The sequence below is a fragment of the Dipteris shenzhenensis genome, chromosome 3 (genome assembly GCF_047967505.1).
Source record: "Dipteris shenzhenensis isolate YYH24624 ecotype China chromosome 3, Dip_SZ_1.0, whole genome shotgun sequence".
Taxonomy (NCBI): domain Eukaryota; kingdom Viridiplantae; phylum Streptophyta; class Polypodiopsida; order Gleicheniales; family Dipteridaceae; genus Dipteris; species Dipteris shenzhenensis.
This window is the reverse complement of record NC_141598.1, coordinates 58,677,224-58,697,790: the sequence shown is the minus strand read 5'-3', so window position 1 is coordinate 58,697,790 and position 20,567 is coordinate 58,677,224. Positions and strand designations below refer to the sequence as shown.

The following is a 20,567-nucleotide window of genomic DNA, read 5'->3' as shown; positions in this document are numbered from 1 at the left end:
GCAAGGTGAGGTTGGACGAAAGGGAGGGGCAGCAAGGTGAGGTTGGACAAGAGGGAGCTGGACGGGAGGGAGGGGCAGCAGGGAGTATCCCATCGTGCCCTCCTGGCGGCTACTCTACCCTAACAAGTGCCACAGTAACCCCTGTCAGGCATTTCCCAGGTCTGAAAATAGATGAAATCTCAGTTAGTATAATCTATGCGTCTGTCCTATGCCGAGTGTGTCGCGTCTCGGCCTCAGGGCCTCTACCTCTCCTACTATCTATGGTCAGGGGGGCAGTGTGCTGGCAGGAATAACTCTGTGATCATGCTCTGGGCTGGGCTAGACAAGGCCTCCTGTCCCTATCTTCATGACCTAATGAGACGCTCTCTATGTCAGATCGCCTCATGAAGGAAGGCGGCAAGGCACCTCTAAGCTGGGTATGAGAGAAGTTTGGAAAGGCCCTTTGAATCCATCTCTGCAGTGGTATCGCCGACATATCATAATGTGCAGATATGGCTCTCCCTGGGGATCCCCTTTGCTCAACCACTCTCGATACGGAGTCGATGTGATGATACACGGAACTATCCAATGGCAATCCTGAGTGAGTGTGGCAGGTGGATCTGGGTGTGTGTACCCTGGCGGGACAATGAAACCCTCCTCAAACATACGCAGGCAATGGTCCCGAAGAAAATGAGCTTCACAGGAAGATCTGCCTGCGCCAACCAAGTCCTGAATGTGTGTAACTGTAAAAGATCCCCACGGATGATCGGATTGAACTCGTTGCCCCGAAACAGGACAAAGGGAGTGTCAATGCTATACTGGAAGGGTGGCAACCTGTCTACCCCAGTCTCTCAAACCATCCGCGTGTGTGCGTACTAGCCTCTCTGATCACCCTAAGCTGATAATGCCATAGAAGATGCCAGTGCCAGCCAAGGTTGCTTGCGCCGTCCTACATTACCTGAGCCATAATCTCGCACGTGGTATAGATAAGTGATAGTCTGGAATGCTGCGTCTAGCTGCAATGGAGATGCCCCGAACTCAGCCTGAATGATCTTGTGGGGAATAGATGGCTTACTACGAATCATCCGTGATAACAAGAACCTGTAGTCTCTCAACTCGAGTCCACTTTGCCTCGGATAGGTCTAGCCCCCAACAAGGGCTGCCATACATGCCCGCAAGTCGGACCAAAGAGTCGAAAAGGAGAACCTTGGTCAGTGGGTCCTAAAAATGTGAGTAAAAGCACTGTCTCTCCAATCGGGCAAGGTAGGCATAACCTTTGCTCAAGAGGGCCTGCATCGCTAGTCTCATCGTGAAGATGTGTCCAGAGAATACAACCCCCACGTACGTGTATGACGAGACAATCTCAACTCGTGATCCATCAAAAGTAAATTGCTCTCTATGTGCAGCTGCTCTAGAGGTGTTGAACATCATAACCTTGGTTTTACCCAGGTCAACCTTCAAATCATGGGACTTACAAAAAGCCAGTAGTGCATCAAGGTGTCTCTGACAACTTTGGTTTTAAAAGTCGAAGCATGGGCTTAATAATGTGTAAATTGCATTCTCAGCCAAAGAGGAGCGCAAAGGCATGAAGAAAGAGCATTTACAAGAGCCGACCAGCAAGAATTCCACTAAAGAAGCACTTTTGTCGCGAAGAAATGGGAGTTCTTGGGCTCAAAAGAAGCGTGCTTCAGAGAGGAATGCATTGAGAAGGTTTTGGAGAAGTTTCATCACCGGAAAGTCCTCCAAAACTGAGAAAAACCAGTCAACCAGCGCGTGGGACCACTCCAAATTCAACAGAAAGCTGTAGCTTTGCAAGAGGAGAGGCCTAGGAGGTGGTAGAAGCAAAAAGGTCCAGAAAAAGCCACTTTTGCAAATTCGACCAGCAAAAGAAGTGCTCAGCTCTGCCCGTAGTACCAAACGCACTGAGGGAAAAGCATATCACTATGAAGGGGAGGCAGAGGGGAAGCCATCGGGCCAAACTGGTGTCGAGGAATCCAAACGGGTGAGGAGTTCTGATGAAAAACGGAATTCAGCTGAAGGAGGCTGAAAAACCAGTCCAAAATCTCAACAAAGGGAGAAGATGAGAGAGAAAACCACACATGTGAAGTTTAGAAGGCCCAGAAAGGTCCAAGAATGGCAAAGGAGCATGTAGAAGGCACTAGAGCCACCTGGAACTCTAGGGGGGGCCACTGAAGGTACATGGCCCTCTAGGGGGCCCATTAAAAACGCCACACCATCATTTCCCAACAACGACTCTTTTAATTCCTTGGAATGCCTTTGGGCCTAGGTATTAATTACGCGCGGAATAGGGAATCTATTCTTGATGGTCATTTTATTCAGTGCGCGGTAATCGACGCACATATGGAATGAACCATCTTTCTTTTGTACTAGCAGTACAAGGAAACAAAAAGGAGAAGAACTGGGCTGAATCAACCCCTTGGACAACAAGTCCTGCACCTGAGTCATAATCTCTTCTTGCTGAGTTGCACTAACTCTGTATGGGGGCCTATTGGGTGGCTCGCTTCCAGGAATGAGTTCTATGCCATGATCCTCAGGTCTCTCAGGGGGTAGCTCCCCTGGCAAAGCGTTAGAAAAACAATCTTCAAAATTTTTCAATAAACACTAATTTATTCTGACCTGCCTCACTTATTTCAGCATACATTTCCACAGCTCTCTCTTTTACAAAAATCATGTAAGCTGAAACTACAGACTTTATTTCTTTTCCAACAGAACAATTTGATACAATGGGAATAGTTTCCCCTCTATTCCTAGCAACCACACGATATTCTTTGCCCCTATGTACAAACTCCAACACTCTTTCAGGAAGAGTCAACTCCACTGCCTTGCGATGAAACCAAGGCATACCCAAGACTACATCATGATGTTTCAGTGGAGAAATGAAGAAGTCTTCCTGATCCACAACTCTGTATATGAAGACGGAGCTTCCCTATCAAGGGAGTGACTGACACAGGGTTTCCACAGAACATCTGATCGGCATCCAAAGCCCTACCCAACTCCTCCGTCTTTATTCCCAGCCTCAGGGCTAGGTCCTCTGATATGAAATTATCAGTAGCCCCTGGATCAAATAAAAGTAGCGCTTGCCGGTCTCTGACTTTGCCCCATGATAGCAGCAATTCTCGTTCTTATGGGTTTGAAACATGACCCAATATGTCAGGAATTCCTCCTGCCATTGGCTTTTGCCGTCCTCGTGGCTTCTCTGCCTCTTTTCCCTTCGAAGTTGAAGACTTTTCTCGGCACTGGGCAGCCACATGCCCCTCTTTGCCGCACTTGAAGCATTTCCCATCTCTACGGAATTCAGCTATCTGTTCAGGGGTAAATGGAGATTTGCCTTTATATGACTTTGAAAACTGAGTACCCCTCCGCTTCTGAGGCTGAAACCGTTTCTTTTCAACCTTGGGATACTCTTTCTTTTCTGATTTTGAAAAATCAGTTTTCTTTCTTTCGGCACGTCCTGCATGCAAGGATAGTACCATGGATGGATCTTGTAATGGCACAAGACTAGCTACTGAAGCTGAATGCATAAGGTCTTGACTGTTCTTTGCCCCCAAAAGCATTCACTACTGCCTGGATTCTTGGACTGAGACATGCTCTGTACTTTCTCATTTGGGTTCCTTTGGAGATCTTTTTGAAAGGTGCAACCTGCAAATAAGGATCCCAAAACTTTTGGTTGTACACATCCATTGTATCTCCTGCATCCATATGCAAACTGTCCCAATCTTGAAGAACATGATCTCTAAACTGTTTAGGCATAAACTGCTGGTAGAAGGCTTTCTTGAAGTCCTTCCACTTCTTTGGGGCTGACCCATTTGTGGTCTGTACACTCCACCATGCACTAGCTGTCGCTGTCAAGTGCAAACTGGCCATTCTTAACTTGGAGGATTCTGAAAACTTTTCTGTACCGAATGCAGCATCAAACTGCCTGATGAGCTGCAATGCTTTGTCTGTATGACCATACTGTCCATTGTAGGTCATAAACTTGACAGATTTACCTCCCTCTTTGAATTCCTTGGTCTCTCTGGAGGACTTACTCTTCCTCGACTTCTTGTGTTTCCTTCTTTTCCTTGATGGTTTATCTAATAAAGAAGAAGATACAAAAGTCGAACTCGAGGTAAACGGTGATGGACTAGGAGATCAGTGATGATGCCTCGATCTCTTCCTGCTATGAGACCGTCCCCTATGAGATCTCTCTTTCTCTGGCTGTACACGAGAGTGTGCCTCTGGCATTGGCACATCATATGCTGCATTAGGCATAGCTTCTGCTTGAAACAAATGCTGAGCCCTTGGATCCTTTCTGAGATTTTCCATCTCTTATATACGAGTGCGTACCATCTGCTCAAATTCTTGCTGAGTTTGCTGCACACTTCTCTGTCTTGGATGTACATCCGTATCTTGTGAATCCCACTGGATAGGTGATTGAGCCATTTTCTTACAACTCGTCTGAGATCTGCAAGTTTCTCACACACACTGTGTATGCAACTGATGCACGATGTCTTTGCTTTTCAAAGGGAAAAATTACCTCAACAAGAGGTGTCTTGTATTCACAACTTATGCCAATGCCGGGCTGTCGACTCAAGGCATATACCCACAAAGTTGTCAAGGCATCAACAACTATATTGCCCTTTTTCTGGCTGCTGCAAAAAGCACTGAGTATGCATCTGATTCCCTTTTTCTGAGCACAAAGGCATGCATCCCTTTACTTGTGCAAATCTTTGATTTCTCTGCTTTTCTGACAGTAAAAGTCTGACAGGTAGGTGAAATCTGCTAGCAGAAACAGTCTCTGCAACTGTCTTTTTGTTTTTTTTTGGACAGTAACCAGATGGGTAACTACTGGTTACACTAACCAGATCAGTCCTGTTCTGGTCCAATTACATTCACAGACTAGTTAGTCTGTAACTCGGCCACTAACTTAACCAAACTGGCTAACTGTACCAGTCTAGTCTAGTTAATTAGACAGTCTGGTTAGGCTGTCCTATGACCATATCTCTAACCAGGGTCAGCGAACTGGATGCCACGTGTCAATCACACATGTGTGGGTGCCATGTCACCTATCACATGTCCTGCCACGTCAGCATCTGAGCTGGCTGCCACGTGTACTGCCACGTCAGCATCTCTCAGGCTTGCCATGTCAGCACCACGTGTCAGGTCTGCCACATCATCAAGCCTAAGGTTCCAAACCTTCTGGCTGTGAATTGGTCGATGTCGCGCGTCGCAGCTTCTGGAGATCATCAGCTTCGCACGTCGCGGAATCTTCAGCATATGACGAATCTGCGTCACGAAGCATCGCTTGCTTTTGGACAGAAGCTTCACAACGTGTGCCCTCTCGAAGGAATTGTCTTCACATGAAGACGTCTCTCAGCGTGATGGTATCGCTTTGCGTAGAGGCATCTTGCTATGGATGATCACCATCATCCTTCCGTCGACCATGTGCCTGCGTGGAGACGTTACCTGTGCACCCCTGTCTAGCTGGTTGCCTTTGCCATACGTAGGGTCCTTTGTCAATCGTCTACAGCCAAGGAGCAGCACCTGCTACTCATCTCGTCTACTCGGTCTTCATCGACGCCTAGCCTTGCGTTGCCTCACGGAGAGCAATTGCCTGATGCATTTAATCAGCGTCACTCAGCCGGATCATCAATATGCTCCCGAGGCCCTCATCATTTCAGCTATCCGTGCACCTAACCACTCACGCTTGTGATCTTATGCATAATGAGCCGCTTGATCACATTGCTGTCAATTGCTACTCTTTTCCATTTGTGACGTCCAATTCTCTTAGACCGTCATCTCCAAGGAAAGAGATGAACCAATAGCTCTGATACCAATGCAACCTCAGTCGTAAAATACAGCAGAGACACTCTCATTTCTTTATGCAATCGCTAGCTCTCTCGTGGAACCTCACGCTCATAATTTACTGCACAAACACTCATAAGAGCTCTCTCTCTCTCTCTACACACAGCTAGGGCCCAGGACAACATGTCGGGCTGGACCCCCCCAAAGGTATTTTATTTCTTGAAGAGAGAATATGTTACAAGAGTTCAGCGTAGAGCTGCCTGATACAAAATCCAACGTGAAAATCATATTACAAGAGCTTCAAGCTCATTTCAAATTGGCAACATGCCACTTGTCTAAAATTTAGACTAAGTCCTATTACATGCCACTAAGGGCAACTCTAGAATCTTCGAAGCACTTGGTCACGCGAACCGCCTCCTAGATGCTTGTTAGGCTCCCGTAGCGCTTAGGAAAATAACTCTTCCTAGTACCTGCGACAATTAATTAAAGCGCACCACCATGGCACCCATTAATTGTTAGCGCTTTGCATGCAAACAACAAATTGTGGACTAATTCTCGTCACGGTGGGCGTCCCCACTGAACACATGTGTACACATAACAAATATAAAAATATATATTTATATTCTCTGGTTGATTGGAGTCAACACTCTTGATCATAATTAAGGAGCTTTGACCAAGGGTCAAGGCGCCTTAATTATAGACAAGTCTCTCCAACCGAAGTTGGCACATCTTGGTTAACCGTGGTTAACCCTCTTGACGCATGCCAAATCTCGTTGACCGAAGTCAACACTCTCTGACCGTAGTCAGCTCTGCAGTTCTCTGGTTAACCGTAGTTAACCCTCTTGGTAATAAACCAAGTCTCCCTGACCGAGGTCAGGTTTACTTGACCAGAGTCAAGTATCTTTGATCGTAGTCAATTCTTTGACAATAATTAACACATATAAAACTCTTTAATTATGATCAAATAAATGGTCAACTGTACTTTGACTTAGGATATTTACATTGTGGTGACAATAAGGGCTAGGATATCAATCCTGTATGCAACAAACTCGGTGCATAAACCCTCATAATCCTTCGCTCGGCCATTGTGAAGCTTCATGGCCGCGTCTTCGACGCCCCCCTTGGTGAATAGAGTGCAAGAGGTCGGTCGTGGTGTATGTGAGAGATTAAGAGTGGGCTGATTGGGGATGTCATATAATGTGCGGGTGTAGTTGTGCCAAACCTGAGTATCTGTGAGTGGTGAGGGGGACTGCCGTTCAAGAAACCTCCGCCAAAAGTCTTTGGAGTTGTTACTAAACAGAATGTTTAGTAGTTCCTCCTCGTTTTGGCGAACAAAGTCTCGTTTCTTTCGACGAACTAGACGGCAGTACTCACGTAACGTGTCCGGTTCGCTTGATAGGCCATATTTGGATTCAAATCGGAGTTGTCGGCGAAGAGCCTTACACTCGTCACCGTACCAACTATTACACGGCATGGACCCTAGAGGCGGACGGTTGGAGCATGTTGTGAGCGGGAAGGCATGAAGGAAAGCCTCGTGCAGTGATCGAGTAATCAAAGCCGCACGGTTCTCTAGAAGAGGTATGTGGTCAATATAGGCGAGTAGCGTGTAGAGTCGTGCAGAGTATCTTGATGAGAGGTTGTGATCAAAATGTATGACATGATAGGTGGTGTAAGTGGGTGGTGTGGCAGGTGGTGTGACAAGGTGAGGAGTGGTGATGCTAAAGAAAAGATATGTATGATCAGCCCCGGGTGGAGGTGGTGAAACAGAGAAGTCCGTGATGTGTGATGTAAAGGAAGGGGATATTCCAAGATGTAGTCAAGCACACTATACCCTCCCACACATGGAAAGCAAGTGAATCCACCAAAGGAGGGCCATCGCTCGAGACCATTATAGAGAATGAGATCATGTGTCATACCTAGATCAAAAAGTGCATGCCCATCGGAAGTAACAGGGACCCGCCTATCAACGAACACTCACGATATGGTCCGCGAGATCTATATCGCGAAGAAGAATTGCATTCTCTCGGAGTGGCACCTGACGTGCTCCCGTCCTCACATTGAAGTAACCAACTAGGAGAATATCTCCGCGGCTCGAAAGATCCATGATATCATGGTAGAGAGGTGTGTATGGTAACATCTAAGCCTCCTCCCGTACTACCCTGGCCAAGTGTGACGTCTCTAGTGGGAAGTAGCAAATTGCTATGAAAAGATCTCGACTAGTCGTGCGTCGTAATCGGGTCCAGAGGAACCCAGAGGGTGGGTCCCTCCTTTCTCAGCTGAGATCGCCCCAATGAGAGATGATCTATACAAGACTGTCTCTCCTCCTGAACCACGGATTCCACCTATCTCCCTCGTCTCCTCCCTGTAGGCTGACTCCCAAGTGTATCCACTGACTATCGGTAATGGGCGTTGTGGGCTCTGATGTGTCTCTGTATAGAAAACTATGTCTCATCCTGAGTAGGACTCCGAGAAATTCCAATTGTATAGGCGAGGGTCTCAGTATCCTGCGTCTCATGGACCCCGCCTCCCTATGTGGGAGGACAGTCAGATGCCAACAAGGTTCAAAAGTCCGTCCCGCACTACTGCCCATTTCCCCTCCTTGCGAGCCGCGTCCCGCTGTTGCAAGAGAACACATCACTCTTCTATCTTCTATCTGTAAAGGTGTCAAGTCCGCATCCATGGATATAGGGGGATGATCTCGTAAGGACAACCTACGGCGTAGAGCTGCCAAACGTGCCTGAGTGTCTCTGAATCGTATAATGAGAGAGTTTATTAAAGTCTTTGAAAGAATAAAGGGTCTATGAGACTTAAAAGAACCAAATAGAATGATTAAAAAAATCTGAGTGGTAAACCCATGGAAAGAAAGATAAATCTGCAATGTTGTATCGGTGTGGCGGTCCTCAATATGATGTCTGAGAAACCACGTCTATTGGGTGATTGAGAATTAATAGCAAAGTCTCAGCGAACAGAGATTCCAGCGGGGATCAGAGCCGCGGAGAGAGAGAGCCCGTGATAGAGTGCTGATGTCGATCAATTTGTGTGGTCTCCTCGCAGTAGCTATCTGTCTAACAAGAGCCACTTTGTAGCTGTGTTCTTGGTCCAGCAAACATGGAAAGGGGATCCCCAAGCCTCATCTGTGACTCAATGCACTCACAAGGATTAGCAGTCCATGCTCTTTGACAAAAAAAAATCAGTGATCACCCTCTGAGTTGACAATGGCTGGGTCTCACAATCTCATCTTTGTGTCTTGAGCCATTGGTCTCTGTAAACAATGCAGCACATTTGGGCTTCCCAACTTCCCCTTCGGCAAAAGTTCCTTCTTATGGCGAGTTATGCTTGGGGTTCTTCCCTTTGCACAGATTTCAGCTCATCGTCGTATTGCTCTTGCCACTTGTAAACGATGTCTGTATATTCAAGATCTATGCCTCATCTGTTTTGGCATTGCCCATAGATTACCCTGCCTTCTTGTCAGATAATAACATCCTCTTATGTTTGTAGCTTGGTGTCCCTTTCTTTGGGACTGTTCTTTGTAATATAATGACAAATGGATTTCAACTCCCCCCCCCCAAAAAAAAACATGTGCGTGCATGCGTGCATGTGCGTGTGTGTGTGTGTGTGTGTGTGTGTGTGTGTGTGTGTGTGTGAGAGAGAGAGAGAGAGAAAGAAAGTCTATTCACGTCCACTGGAGACCAAAAGGCCTATGGGACAGCAAGCAACCCTCTAGTACATCTGCTTTAGGGAGGGCACAGGGCAGCTCCCAAGGAGTGCAAACGCAACCCCCATTATTTTAGAGTACCTACATAATAGTTTGAAAGAGTAAACAGCCATACATCAGTTTTAAGACTGAGTCTTTTGGTTTTGATTTAAACTCTTTGATGAGAGAGAGAGAGAGAGAGAGAGAGAGAGAGAGAGAGAGAGAGTCTCCATATAATTATTGGATAGAGCCCTCAGATCTTGGTGGCTCCAAGTGTTACCCATGAGTCTATGTTCCAGAGGCTGTTAAACAAGGAAGGGTGCATTAGGATGCATTAAATGGTAGGTCTAAAAGTTGTAGGCTAAGGGTAGAGTTAAATGGAAAGGTGGTGCTTCATTGAGCTCAAGTCACAAATAAAGGGGTGTTCCTCTTATGTGCCAATCATCTTTATGTGCTAGAAAACAGTCAAACCACCCTCCGTACTATTGAATGATATCGACTCATTTGTCATGTCATCATTCTCAGGACGTGATGGAGGAGGTGAGATCGAGATCTCAGGAAGCCAAGCTCTCACGAAGCACTAAACCCTAAACCCACTTCATGAGAGCCTAAAGTGGCTGCTCCTCCCTGTGCTCACGAAGGCCAAGCCAAGCTCTCAGTGGGTGAGTTTGTTGTCCGGGGTCCCACTGCTCTCATGAAGTGATCAAGGTATCTGTTGGCTGTAGAACCCCCCCCCCCCAAAAATATATATATATATATATATATAAAATATATAATATAACGAACTAAAGACCTCCATTCCCAAGGTACTCTAGGCAACTGAGTTGAGACCCCGAGAGGCAGGCTGCATGACGGCCAGCACACTTCATTTCAGCGCCCTTCTACCCAAGAACTGAAAAGGACATGAAGTTACACCCCCATAAGGAGAACTGGATGCGTCTATCACTCCTCCAACGAATGTAGGTATAATCAAGGAAGTAAAACTTCATACGTCAGGAGTAGATTTCTCCCACTTTTTTTGCCCTACCCAGACGTTATTAAGCTTCTCTTTCTCTTTCTCTCTATGTACTGTTTGATAGTGTGTGCATGCATGAATAGTGACCAAAAAGAGAGGATCAGGAAAAGAGTTACACAATGCTCTCAAAATTTACATTCAAGGAGGGGCAATTGGAGAATTCCCTAGTCACACCTCGTCAGTTCTCAGTGGATAATATACATTCAACTACACTCATACAAAAATCGAAGTAAATATGACAGAAAATATAGGCTTTTAAGTGACCAACCTGACCCCAAGCAACAAGAGAGGGAATCAGCATGGCAGTGGCTATCAAATGAAGAAGAAGCAATCCTTGACCATAATTGAAAATTTCCAGCTGTGTGTCTCCAAAACTGATCACATTCTTTGGACTCCCCATGTAATTCCCATCAAGCGTTGTAGAAGCCATCTGAGTCTCAACCACTTGACCGTGATTTTGTATAGAACTTCTCTGCTGCTGTTGGCTGCGAGAGCAAGCCGCCAAACAACTGTTACAAATCAAAGGAAAGCACTCTTAGGGACCTTTTCTGACGCAAGTGTCACCAAAGTCCATAACAGCATGACATCAATTAATGCATTCATGTTCAATGTTTGTGACAAACAAACTGTAACATCTTAACAACTCGCCACTCAATTCCGGACCACAGCTCGAGAATAAAGATATTACCTGCATAAAGCAGAGTAGCAGCCCCAGGTGTCTGAGAGAAGCAAGACAATCAATCCAAGCGCCGGATGCACAAAAAAGACCAGCATTGTAGCAATTATTGTGCCAGTCAGTGTTGGTCTGCTTCTTAGACTGCGCACAACCTACAAAATCAAAGGATGATCTTTGTTACTGTCTGGTTACGAAACAGGCATTGTGTCTCTGTGATGACCTGGAAGAAGAGAGAAATCACAGAACAAAAACAAACTACGCTTCACTAGAAACATAGATCCAAAACAAAATGTACCCCTAGGCTGAAAAAAGCAGTAATATGGCTCATCAACCGAGCTGGCAATCTAAAATGCAACTTCTGCACCCATGCTTGACACCTGCAGTCAAACATTGCTCTACACATCAACATAAGGAGAAAAGTTCTCCATTTAAAAACCCATTAAAAAACATATTAGTCCATTTTCTGCAAAAAATATAACTGCAATAGATTGTTCAACCAACCTGAGCTTGACAAAGACCTGCAGTGATGCAGCAGCATAGAACACAACCTGGATGCCCATGGCTAAGAGTGCTACAGTTCCAGTTGCAAAGCAGTAGCAAGCCACAGACACCAGCACAAAACTGAGGAAAGAAGATGTTACTTCAGATCCCAATACCCCAAAGATTGAGTGAAGTGCCAACGGAATTGTGCTCAGCACAACAAATGGACATGGAAAGTTGAGATTGTATTCCATGCTCGCCAAAACAGATGGAACAGGCTGATCCAATTCCCATGCACGTGCTTGTTGCATCAAGACAAATTGTAAAATGGCAACAGCAAAACCAGCAATCTGCAGTTCAGGATGCCACCATTTCAGAATATTGGAACTAAAGAATTAACAAGCAAAAGATTGCCTATTAAGAGAAGAACCTAGCAATTCAAGTACAGCATATTGCATCAAATGGCATCAATGGAACCATATCAGACACTGCCAACCATTGCAAAAAGTACTTACGCATAACATACACTGAAATCAGAACAACATTCTGACATGAAGTTGCATGAAGACTAAAGAACTAGTCCTGCAATCAAGGCCGGCACCAATTTGCTTGGACACTGCCAGAACCCTACAAATAGGGTTCCTTGAAAAAACCCAGAGCAGATTTCTTTCTGATGGGGTTTCTTCTATATGAAGACAACCTCAAAAACATGGGCTAAGATTTACATTTATACATTGTTACTGAATGTACCATAGGATTTGTTCACTCCTATTGGTTGACATGTAAAAGATAACCTTTGGAATTGTTTATCTCCTCCCTTCCCTTCCCTCTACTCTAATAGTGGCTCTTAACCACGACAACTACCTGAGAGCATTGTGCACTCTGTATTACATATGGAACAACAATCAAGAGCACACAATGTCAGACTTTGCCTTATCAACCTACTACAAGGTATTGCAATGGCTATTCTCCTCTATTTTGGTTCACATAGACATCTAAGTTCTGATTATGTCTGGGATCTGTATTACCATAGTAATGAAAGCGCTTGCATCATTGTAATAAAGAAATATACCAAGGTATTGGTGTACCTCATTGGCGCATAACGCATGCTTGCCACGTCACTGCTGACACATGGCAGTGCCACATCAGCACAACAGGGCTCCCTTGCTGCGGTCACACGGGCTCCCACTGGATTGGCTCCAACTTGACAGAAAAGTGCAGAAGCAGAGAAAACATGTGAAGATTCTATCTATTACTGCATTTTCCAGTTCAGCAAATAACCAAGGACAGACACTTACATTGCACAATGCCTGCACGAGCATGTGTGGAGGACCTTTGGGGGAAACAAGCACTTGAAAATGCCATGACAGCTTACACAGCAAGGACCACTCCAAACATTACGTCCAATGTCCTCACCAGCCTCCAAAAGATATGCCTTGAATTGATTGAAAGAATTGATAGCTTGGAATCTACTAATGTGGCCCTCCTTGCGGAGAAGGCACATGTAAATAAAACACTAGCTGAAGTGAAAAAGCATGGAGGGAAAATGCAGGAGGAATGGAGGAAAGAAAGGGGCGAAAAGGAGGAATGGGAGAATGAAAAGGGTGAATGGATATGCGAGAAAAACAAGCTCCAGGACAGGGTACATGCTTTGGAGATTGAATTGCAGCAAATAAAGGACATGAAAACACCCCCGGAAGGAAATTGCAAAGCAATGGAGGAGCTGAAAACAGAAAATGCCATTCAGGAAGGACATTGCCACCATGCAGGAAACAATGCAAGGCATACATACTGAGCTTAAACAACAAATCAGCAGAGGGGAAGCTAAGATGTTGGAATGGAAGGATGTGGTCAAAAAGGGCAGAACAGCCCCCAAAAAAGAATTTATCTCCGAAGCACTTGAGGAAAAAAAAAAAAGGGAGGACCAGCAAAGCATTAAATGTCTTAGTGAGGGGGCTTTTGATGGGAGACACTCTGATGGGAGATGCCAAAATACTATTCACCAAAATGGAAGTCAATCTCACTTGTGAGACAGCCTGGAGGGTGGCTAAACCTGAGGCACCCTCAAAGCCACTAGTGCTGAAATTCCAGACAGCCATGGACAGGAAGACCCTCATGAGCACGAGGGCGACTTTGAAGGGAACAAGGATCTACCTGGATGACGACCTCACACTCTTACAACAAGAACATCGCAAGGAAGGTATGATAAAAGTAATGGCAGCAAGGGAAGCAGGGAAATGGGCTGTATATAGGGATGGTAGGGTGATTATTCGAGAAAGAGGAGATGAGGATAAAGAAGAGAAGGAAGAGAAGGAAGAGGGAGAATTGTGACGGTGTCAAGCTCATAGGATGTGTACACATACCGGACTGAAAATAGCAGTATGGAATTGTAATGGCACATTATGATCTGACCCAGGGGGCTTCCTGGAGACATATAAAGGTAGAGATATGACTTTGTACACCGAAACACACGAGAGTCCAGAGCGAGGACTGCCCACAGTAACTGGATACACATGGGAATCAGCTCACAGAAGAGAGTTGAGAAGAGATAGCGGAGTTCGTGGCTCCGGAGTCCGGTGGAGTGGCTGTCCTTTTCAGATCACAACTGAGACCACTCATATCAGTGGTTCGGAGAGAGAAGCATGCACGACACATGTGGATACGAGTTCAGCTCCCAAATGCTCGACCTATCTTCATTGCAGTATGCTAATTTCCTCCAGACGCGTCATCCTATGCACGAGAGATCACTACATATGGACACAATCCATATGAGACGATCCATGATGACATCACGAAGTTTTCTAGACAAGGAGACACTCTCCTACTGGGGGACTTCAATGCACGGACAGGAAATAGACAGGTGGGCCTACTTGACTTCTCAGATGATGATAGAGACCCACACATGGTCACGGAACTAGATGCAACTGAGCTTGGGATAGTAAGGCATTCTGCAGATACCCCACAGGTGACAGGGTATGGACGACATCTGCTTGAGCTGGGGGCAATCCACGTCTTGATCATCTTTAATGGCCTTCACAGATGGCCATCTTCTGGAAGACTCGCTTGCTTCCCACATGGTGGTGGATCTAGTACAGTGGACTATCTACTAGGCCCACTAGACTTTATCTCACGGATACACGACTTCGCCATACCCCCCCCCCAACTCGAAGCTGATCACTCATACTTGACCTTCCATATCGCCACCACCACGCCAACCACAGGGAGAGCTCCCCCCACGCCCCCACGCACTCAGATCCACTTTGACCGTGCTCTTGACCCAGTGTACATGAGCCATCTAGCAAGGGAGATCCCGGCTATACTTGGGGATGACATAGACCTTACCAACGCCTCCGACACCCTTGTCTCACTGGTACAAGACACTGCTATCAAATCTTTTCCCATGACCCCATCCAGGCGGGCCAGAGATGGGAAGATGCCTCAGAACCCTTGGTTCGACGACGAGTGTAGAGAGGCGAGAGCCAACTTCACACAACAGCAAACTTTGAGTCATCTGACACCACCTGAGGCACAGAGGATCTATCAACAACTGACACGTCGTAAGAGACGGGCTTTCCTCACACATAGGATGGATGAGATTGTCAGATCGTTTCAAGGAGGAGACCCGATCACTAGATGGGGATTTCTATCAGAGGGGAAGCCACCTGTCCCCATTTCTGACCCAGATGTGTGGCACACGTATGCATGCTCCCTCTATGATGCCCAAATGGAGACACCGCCACATATGTCCTCCACGCCTAGGCCCACCACTTGTCATATGTTCACCACACAAAATGTACGGGCTGCACTTCGCCGTCTACACAATCGGAGACCGCAAGACCACGAGGGCCTCCGGACTGAGCACTTTGCACATGGCTAAGAGGTCCTAGCCCCGATCCTAGCACAGATGTTCAACCGGGCTGTTTGTCATGGATTTCCACCTTCTTGGAGTACCACCACTATTGTACCGATACACAAAGCCGGGGACCCTATGGAGATGGGGAACTATCGGACCCTTATGATTGGCCACACTTTGGCCAAGATCTATGGATCAGTTCTAGAGAGGGAACTCAGCAATCATACAGAGGCTCAGGAACAGAGGGCACTAGGACAGGCAGGATTCCGAAGACAGCACTCTACCCAAAATCACATCTTCACTTTGAGGGCTATCACTGAGGAGGCGAGGTCTACACACCAGAAAGTCTACACATGCTTTGTAGACTTTCGGAAGGCTTTTGACACTGTCCCACGATCCCGCATGATCGAGAGGTTAGAGGAGCTGCAGATTCCAGAGACACTGATATGGGGGGTGATGAGCTTATAGGAGTCAGTCAGAGGCCGAGTTCGTGTCCCACGAGGCCTATCGAATTGGGTCGAGAGTACGATTGGAGTGAAGCAGGGATGTCTCCTCTCACCGACTCTCTTTGGGTTGTACATTGATGAGATCACCTCTTTCATAGACCGCCTAGGGGCCGAAGGATCACCACTGGCCCATTTCATGATACAGATATTGCTATACACAGATGACATAGTCCTCATCTCATCCTCAGCGGAGGGGCTGCAGAGACACTTGGAGGCCCTAGAGGTGTTCTGTAGAGAGAGAGACCTGACAGTCAACCTTGGGAAGACCAAGGTTATGGTCTTCAACACCTCATACATAGTAATCCGACGACTCGATTTCACTTATCGAACCGAGCCAGTGGAGATAGTGCAATCATACACATATTTGGGAGCAGTCTTCACAAGACCCCGCTTCACTATGACACATGCAGCCTAGGCACGACTCACACAGGGATGGGGTGCTTTGGACCGATTGGAGAGGCACTGTTTCCAAGCACACTTCCAGGATCCACCGACAAAGTGTTGGCTTTTCGATACGCTAGTGCGACCAACTGCCATGTATGCAGCACCTTGCTAGGGATGTGATCTACCGATAGCAATGTGGAAGACATTTGAGCGGCTACAGGTGACCATGGGATCTAGGATGATTCGGAGCAAGCCCTCAGTCCCGCATGAGATTATACAGGCAGAGTTCGCCATGACACCACTACAGATTGATGCCATCTTTCAGACAATGACTTTCATCCATAGAGTCTGGGACTTACCCCATTGGAGACTACCGAGAGTGGCTCTAGAGTCATCCAAACGACTAGCTGAGGGTGGGGCAGACACATGGTATGCACATATATCCACATGGTTTGCCAGACACGGGATTCAGATGGATAAGCTACCCCCCTTTCAGTATAGTTTGGATGCACCCCTGAGTCAATCCCACGAGATGAGATTAACCGTATCATACGGTTAGATCTTCTCCAGCTCCATACGTCTCAAGCTTGGGGGGGAGATCAGGAGCTCCCCACCAAGACACAATTCTACCATGACAATTTCCTGAATGTCTCAGAGGATGGATTCATCATCAGACCCCTATATATCGAGGACAGAAGAGTCTCACATGCGCAGAGGATCGCCATTGGGCAGATGCAGGTCTCATCCCATCAGCTAAGGATTGAGGCAAGGAGAGCAGCACGTATACCTAGAGAGCAACGGACGTGCACACTATGCACACTGGGAGTGGTTGAGACAGAGGAACACTTTCTTTGCACCTGCCCAGCCTACTACGAGATCCCGGGACGATACCACTGTCTCTATCAAGACAGGAGTGGCTTCGGCCCACTATCACGCTTGATCCATTTCCATGACCAGGTCTGCATTGGGCTCTACTTGCTTGAGATGTGCCGACACAAGGAGACCTTGCTACGACAGATCAGAGAGCAACAGGAGGCGATCACACCACAAGATGCAGAGGCTAACAACAGACAGCGGCACATCACATATTTTTATGCATTCAAGTCAGCTCCACGACACAGTGGGGTGGAGGAGGAGGAGCTAGCTGCTATGCGGGCAGCCTGGATTACCGAGATAGGACTGCAGAGGCCACCCACGACACAGAGACCGCCCAGAGCACACTCAATTGAGGTTCGCCCTATCACAGCTTTCCTCAGAGGGGACCGCCCGAGACGAGGGGTCACTCTTAACATAGCTCAGTGGATTCAGAGATCGAGGAGACCACACCCCCCTCCGATGCCACGGTATGAGACAGCCAGACAGACTCAAATTCGAGACTTTTTCACCGCTCATAGACAAGCCACCACAGTGCCCGGTTTTGGTTTCTGAGTTTCCAGTCCAGTTCCATTTCTCAGCCTACTCCCGATAGTAGATAGCACATGATATGATATGATTTATTTATTTATTTTTGTACTTGTTTTTGTTTGAGCCAATGAGCTCTTTTTATTTCAGCACAGTACTCAGCAAAGGGTCTTAGCGCGCCCTTTGCCTCAGCCCCTTGTGGCTTGTATGAGTTTTTCTCTTTGGTGTCACTTTGTCCCATAGGCCCGCGAGGCCTTCTGTGGACGTTAATATATCTTTCTTTCTTTCATTCTTTCTAAACCCTAACACTTGACTGACATTGGAATTCTCAGTTTCAGTGATACACCCGAAATTGCAATCATGCATGACTCTTACAAGTGTAAGAGCCTTGTTTTCCTTTCCAATTGAAGAGCTTCACAACAAAGCGTTAGGTCAACTTAGGAATTCTTGTTTATATGATTGTGTTGTGTTCTTGAGAATTCCTGTTTACCTTAAGCCTTGTCAGGGTGGTCACTAAGAGATCTCAGTGAGAAACACACGAAGCGACTGAAGACTCTTGGAGAAGTGGATCAAATGCAGCCTGTACAATCAGAGACAAGGAGGACACTCCAATAGTACAAAGGCCCAAAAGAGAGCCATGTTTCAGCTCTTAGAATCCTTTAAAGTGGGAGTAGAATCAGATCTTAAAGGAAAAATAATTTGCCATGAATGCCCCTCTCCAAGATCCATGGAAGAAATTTATCAAAGAGAAGTGGGCAAAGCACACAGCGAATGAGTAACCTTCAGCCCAGGATAAGGAAGAAATGGATTGACAGATCAACCCAAGATGAAGGATACACGATGCAGCCCAACCGGTTTTACAAGTGTGGAGAATATCTTGTAGGAATAGGATAATGAGGATGAGCAGGATCAATCTGAGAAGAGCTTAGCAATGAGCACTTGAGGAAGAAGTGGTCTGTGGCAGGTCAGATGGCAGCCTAACTGGGTCAGCCAGTCTGGGGGCTTTCCTAGCCCTTCTGTCATTGGACTTCGAGTCAGAGATATTTATTAAGTAAAGCTTTAAATAGAGAGGAGGTGAGACTACTCGGGAGTCCTCGAGAATGCACCTAAAAGTACAATCTTTTGAAAAGAAGTCCAAGGAAGAACAAGTACCTTTATGGTTTGTATAGGCGCATTCACAATGAAATTCAACGTTTCAATCCAAAAACTCTAGAACACATTATTCCTTTGGCAATGAGCATTCACGGGAAGAGAAGTGACGGGGGAGGATTTGCATCAAGTCGAGACATGCCGAAGTTTACGAAGAGAAGGGGATAGGTTCCAGATAAATAAACTAAGGCTTTCTACTAACAGAATAAATTTTAGACCAAATCCTAACCGTGGAGGACATACATCGAATCAGCCTCAGAAGTCAGCACTGAGTAGGAGGCAATTAGATCAACAAACATCATGAGATATAAGAATGAAGGCTTGTGCATTGGAAGCAATGGAACACACAAATTTTTGGAACATCCTTTCAGGAACAGGAAGAAGCAAAGGTCAAGACAACCCACAAAAAAGGAGGCAGTAGCAATGTTGGAGAAAGAGGGATAGAGATCTCAAAGACTTGGGACTGTAAAAGAGATGGCATCATTGTTCTTGTTCGATAACGATTCGTCTCAAAACATTACATCACCCAAGCTAGTGCCGTTTTTGGAGATTCTCTAGATCCAAGCAAAAGGAGGAAGGCGATAGGAGTTCCAATCAGGAATAGTCACCACCTCCTTCACATTTTCAATCATTTTGTCCATTCCCTCATAAACTTTGCCAATGCATGGCTCATCACTATCCATAAGCCTCATCAAAAGGATGATGAGCTTTACTATTTTCACCATATGACTCACATCCTCTCAAAAGGACTCAAATAAACAACTGCATTGGTGGAATCCTTCCATGCCTCCCACTCGTCACAAACAACAAGCTGCCTTAGAGCATTTCTAACCTCCAAAAGATGCTCCAACATGTTGAAGTTGTAAAACGTGTCTCTGAATACTTCAAGAGATCTTTGGAGGCAAGCTTATGATACACTACAAGAAAATAGTGCTGTCGTGTGATAGAACCGATGATATCCTTTTGCAAAATCGATTATAGGATGCACCCAAGCAAGCTCCCTGTTCCCTTCAGCAAGCTATTCAAACAATGTGCCATGCAAGCAATTACCTCATCAACTGCTTCCCCTCCACAAATTTGCCAACCTCCATGATGTCTTTCAATATTTCAAGTTATAAACGGACTTCAAGAAGCATAACTTCCAATGCAACATGCAACTATGCCCTCAATAGATCAACTACGTGCATCGCTCCATCCATCATCCATCTAGATGGTACCAAATGTCTTCCATTCCTCTTTGACAAGCTTCAAAGCCGATCTATGCTCTACGTCTCCCCTTCTAAAATCTGGGTTTCTCAAGGCTCATACGATGGCGGCGTGTAAGAGGGGCCAAAAGCCTTCATCACATACAAAAATAAGGATTAGGGGCTTCATTGAAGGCAACGTCACCACTAAAAAAAAACGCCCCACTGCATCTTCTATCTCTGCCTCCTACCAAGGTGCCATGTGGCAGCTAAGGAAGCTTGTCTCTTGCCCTTTCCGAGACTAGCCATTGATATAGAAGTCATAGTAGAAACTTGAATACTAGTAGACACTTCACTCTCAACACCCTATGCAAATCCACGCACTACAATTGCCTTTCTCAGCACAGGTGTATTCAGCCTATTGGCAAACGTTACAAACCA

General features: G+C 46.2%; 1 protein-coding gene across 3 annotated transcripts in view; it reads right to left on the bottom strand.

Moving 5' to 3' along the window:
- The window catches only part of LOC147904079 (phosphatidylinositol deacylase), a 71,788-nt gene that overhangs the window by 12,267 nt on the left and 38,954 nt on the right, over window positions 1-20,567 (bottom strand). For 2 of the 3 annotated variants that reach the window (XM_087370458.1, XM_087370473.1), the window contains exons 14-17: window positions 11,671-11,999; window positions 11,465-11,546; window positions 11,182-11,321; window positions 10,762-11,002 (exon numbers count right to left, since the gene is read on the bottom strand). In XM_087370458.1, coding sequence (XP_087226584.1) covers window positions 10,762-11,002; window positions 11,182-11,321; window positions 11,465-11,546; window positions 11,671-11,999 — 792 coding nt within the window. The remainder of the gene's footprint in view (window positions 1-10,761; window positions 11,003-11,181; window positions 11,322-11,464; window positions 11,547-11,670; window positions 12,000-20,567) is intronic. The other variant, XM_087370465.1, reaches the window with a different exon arrangement.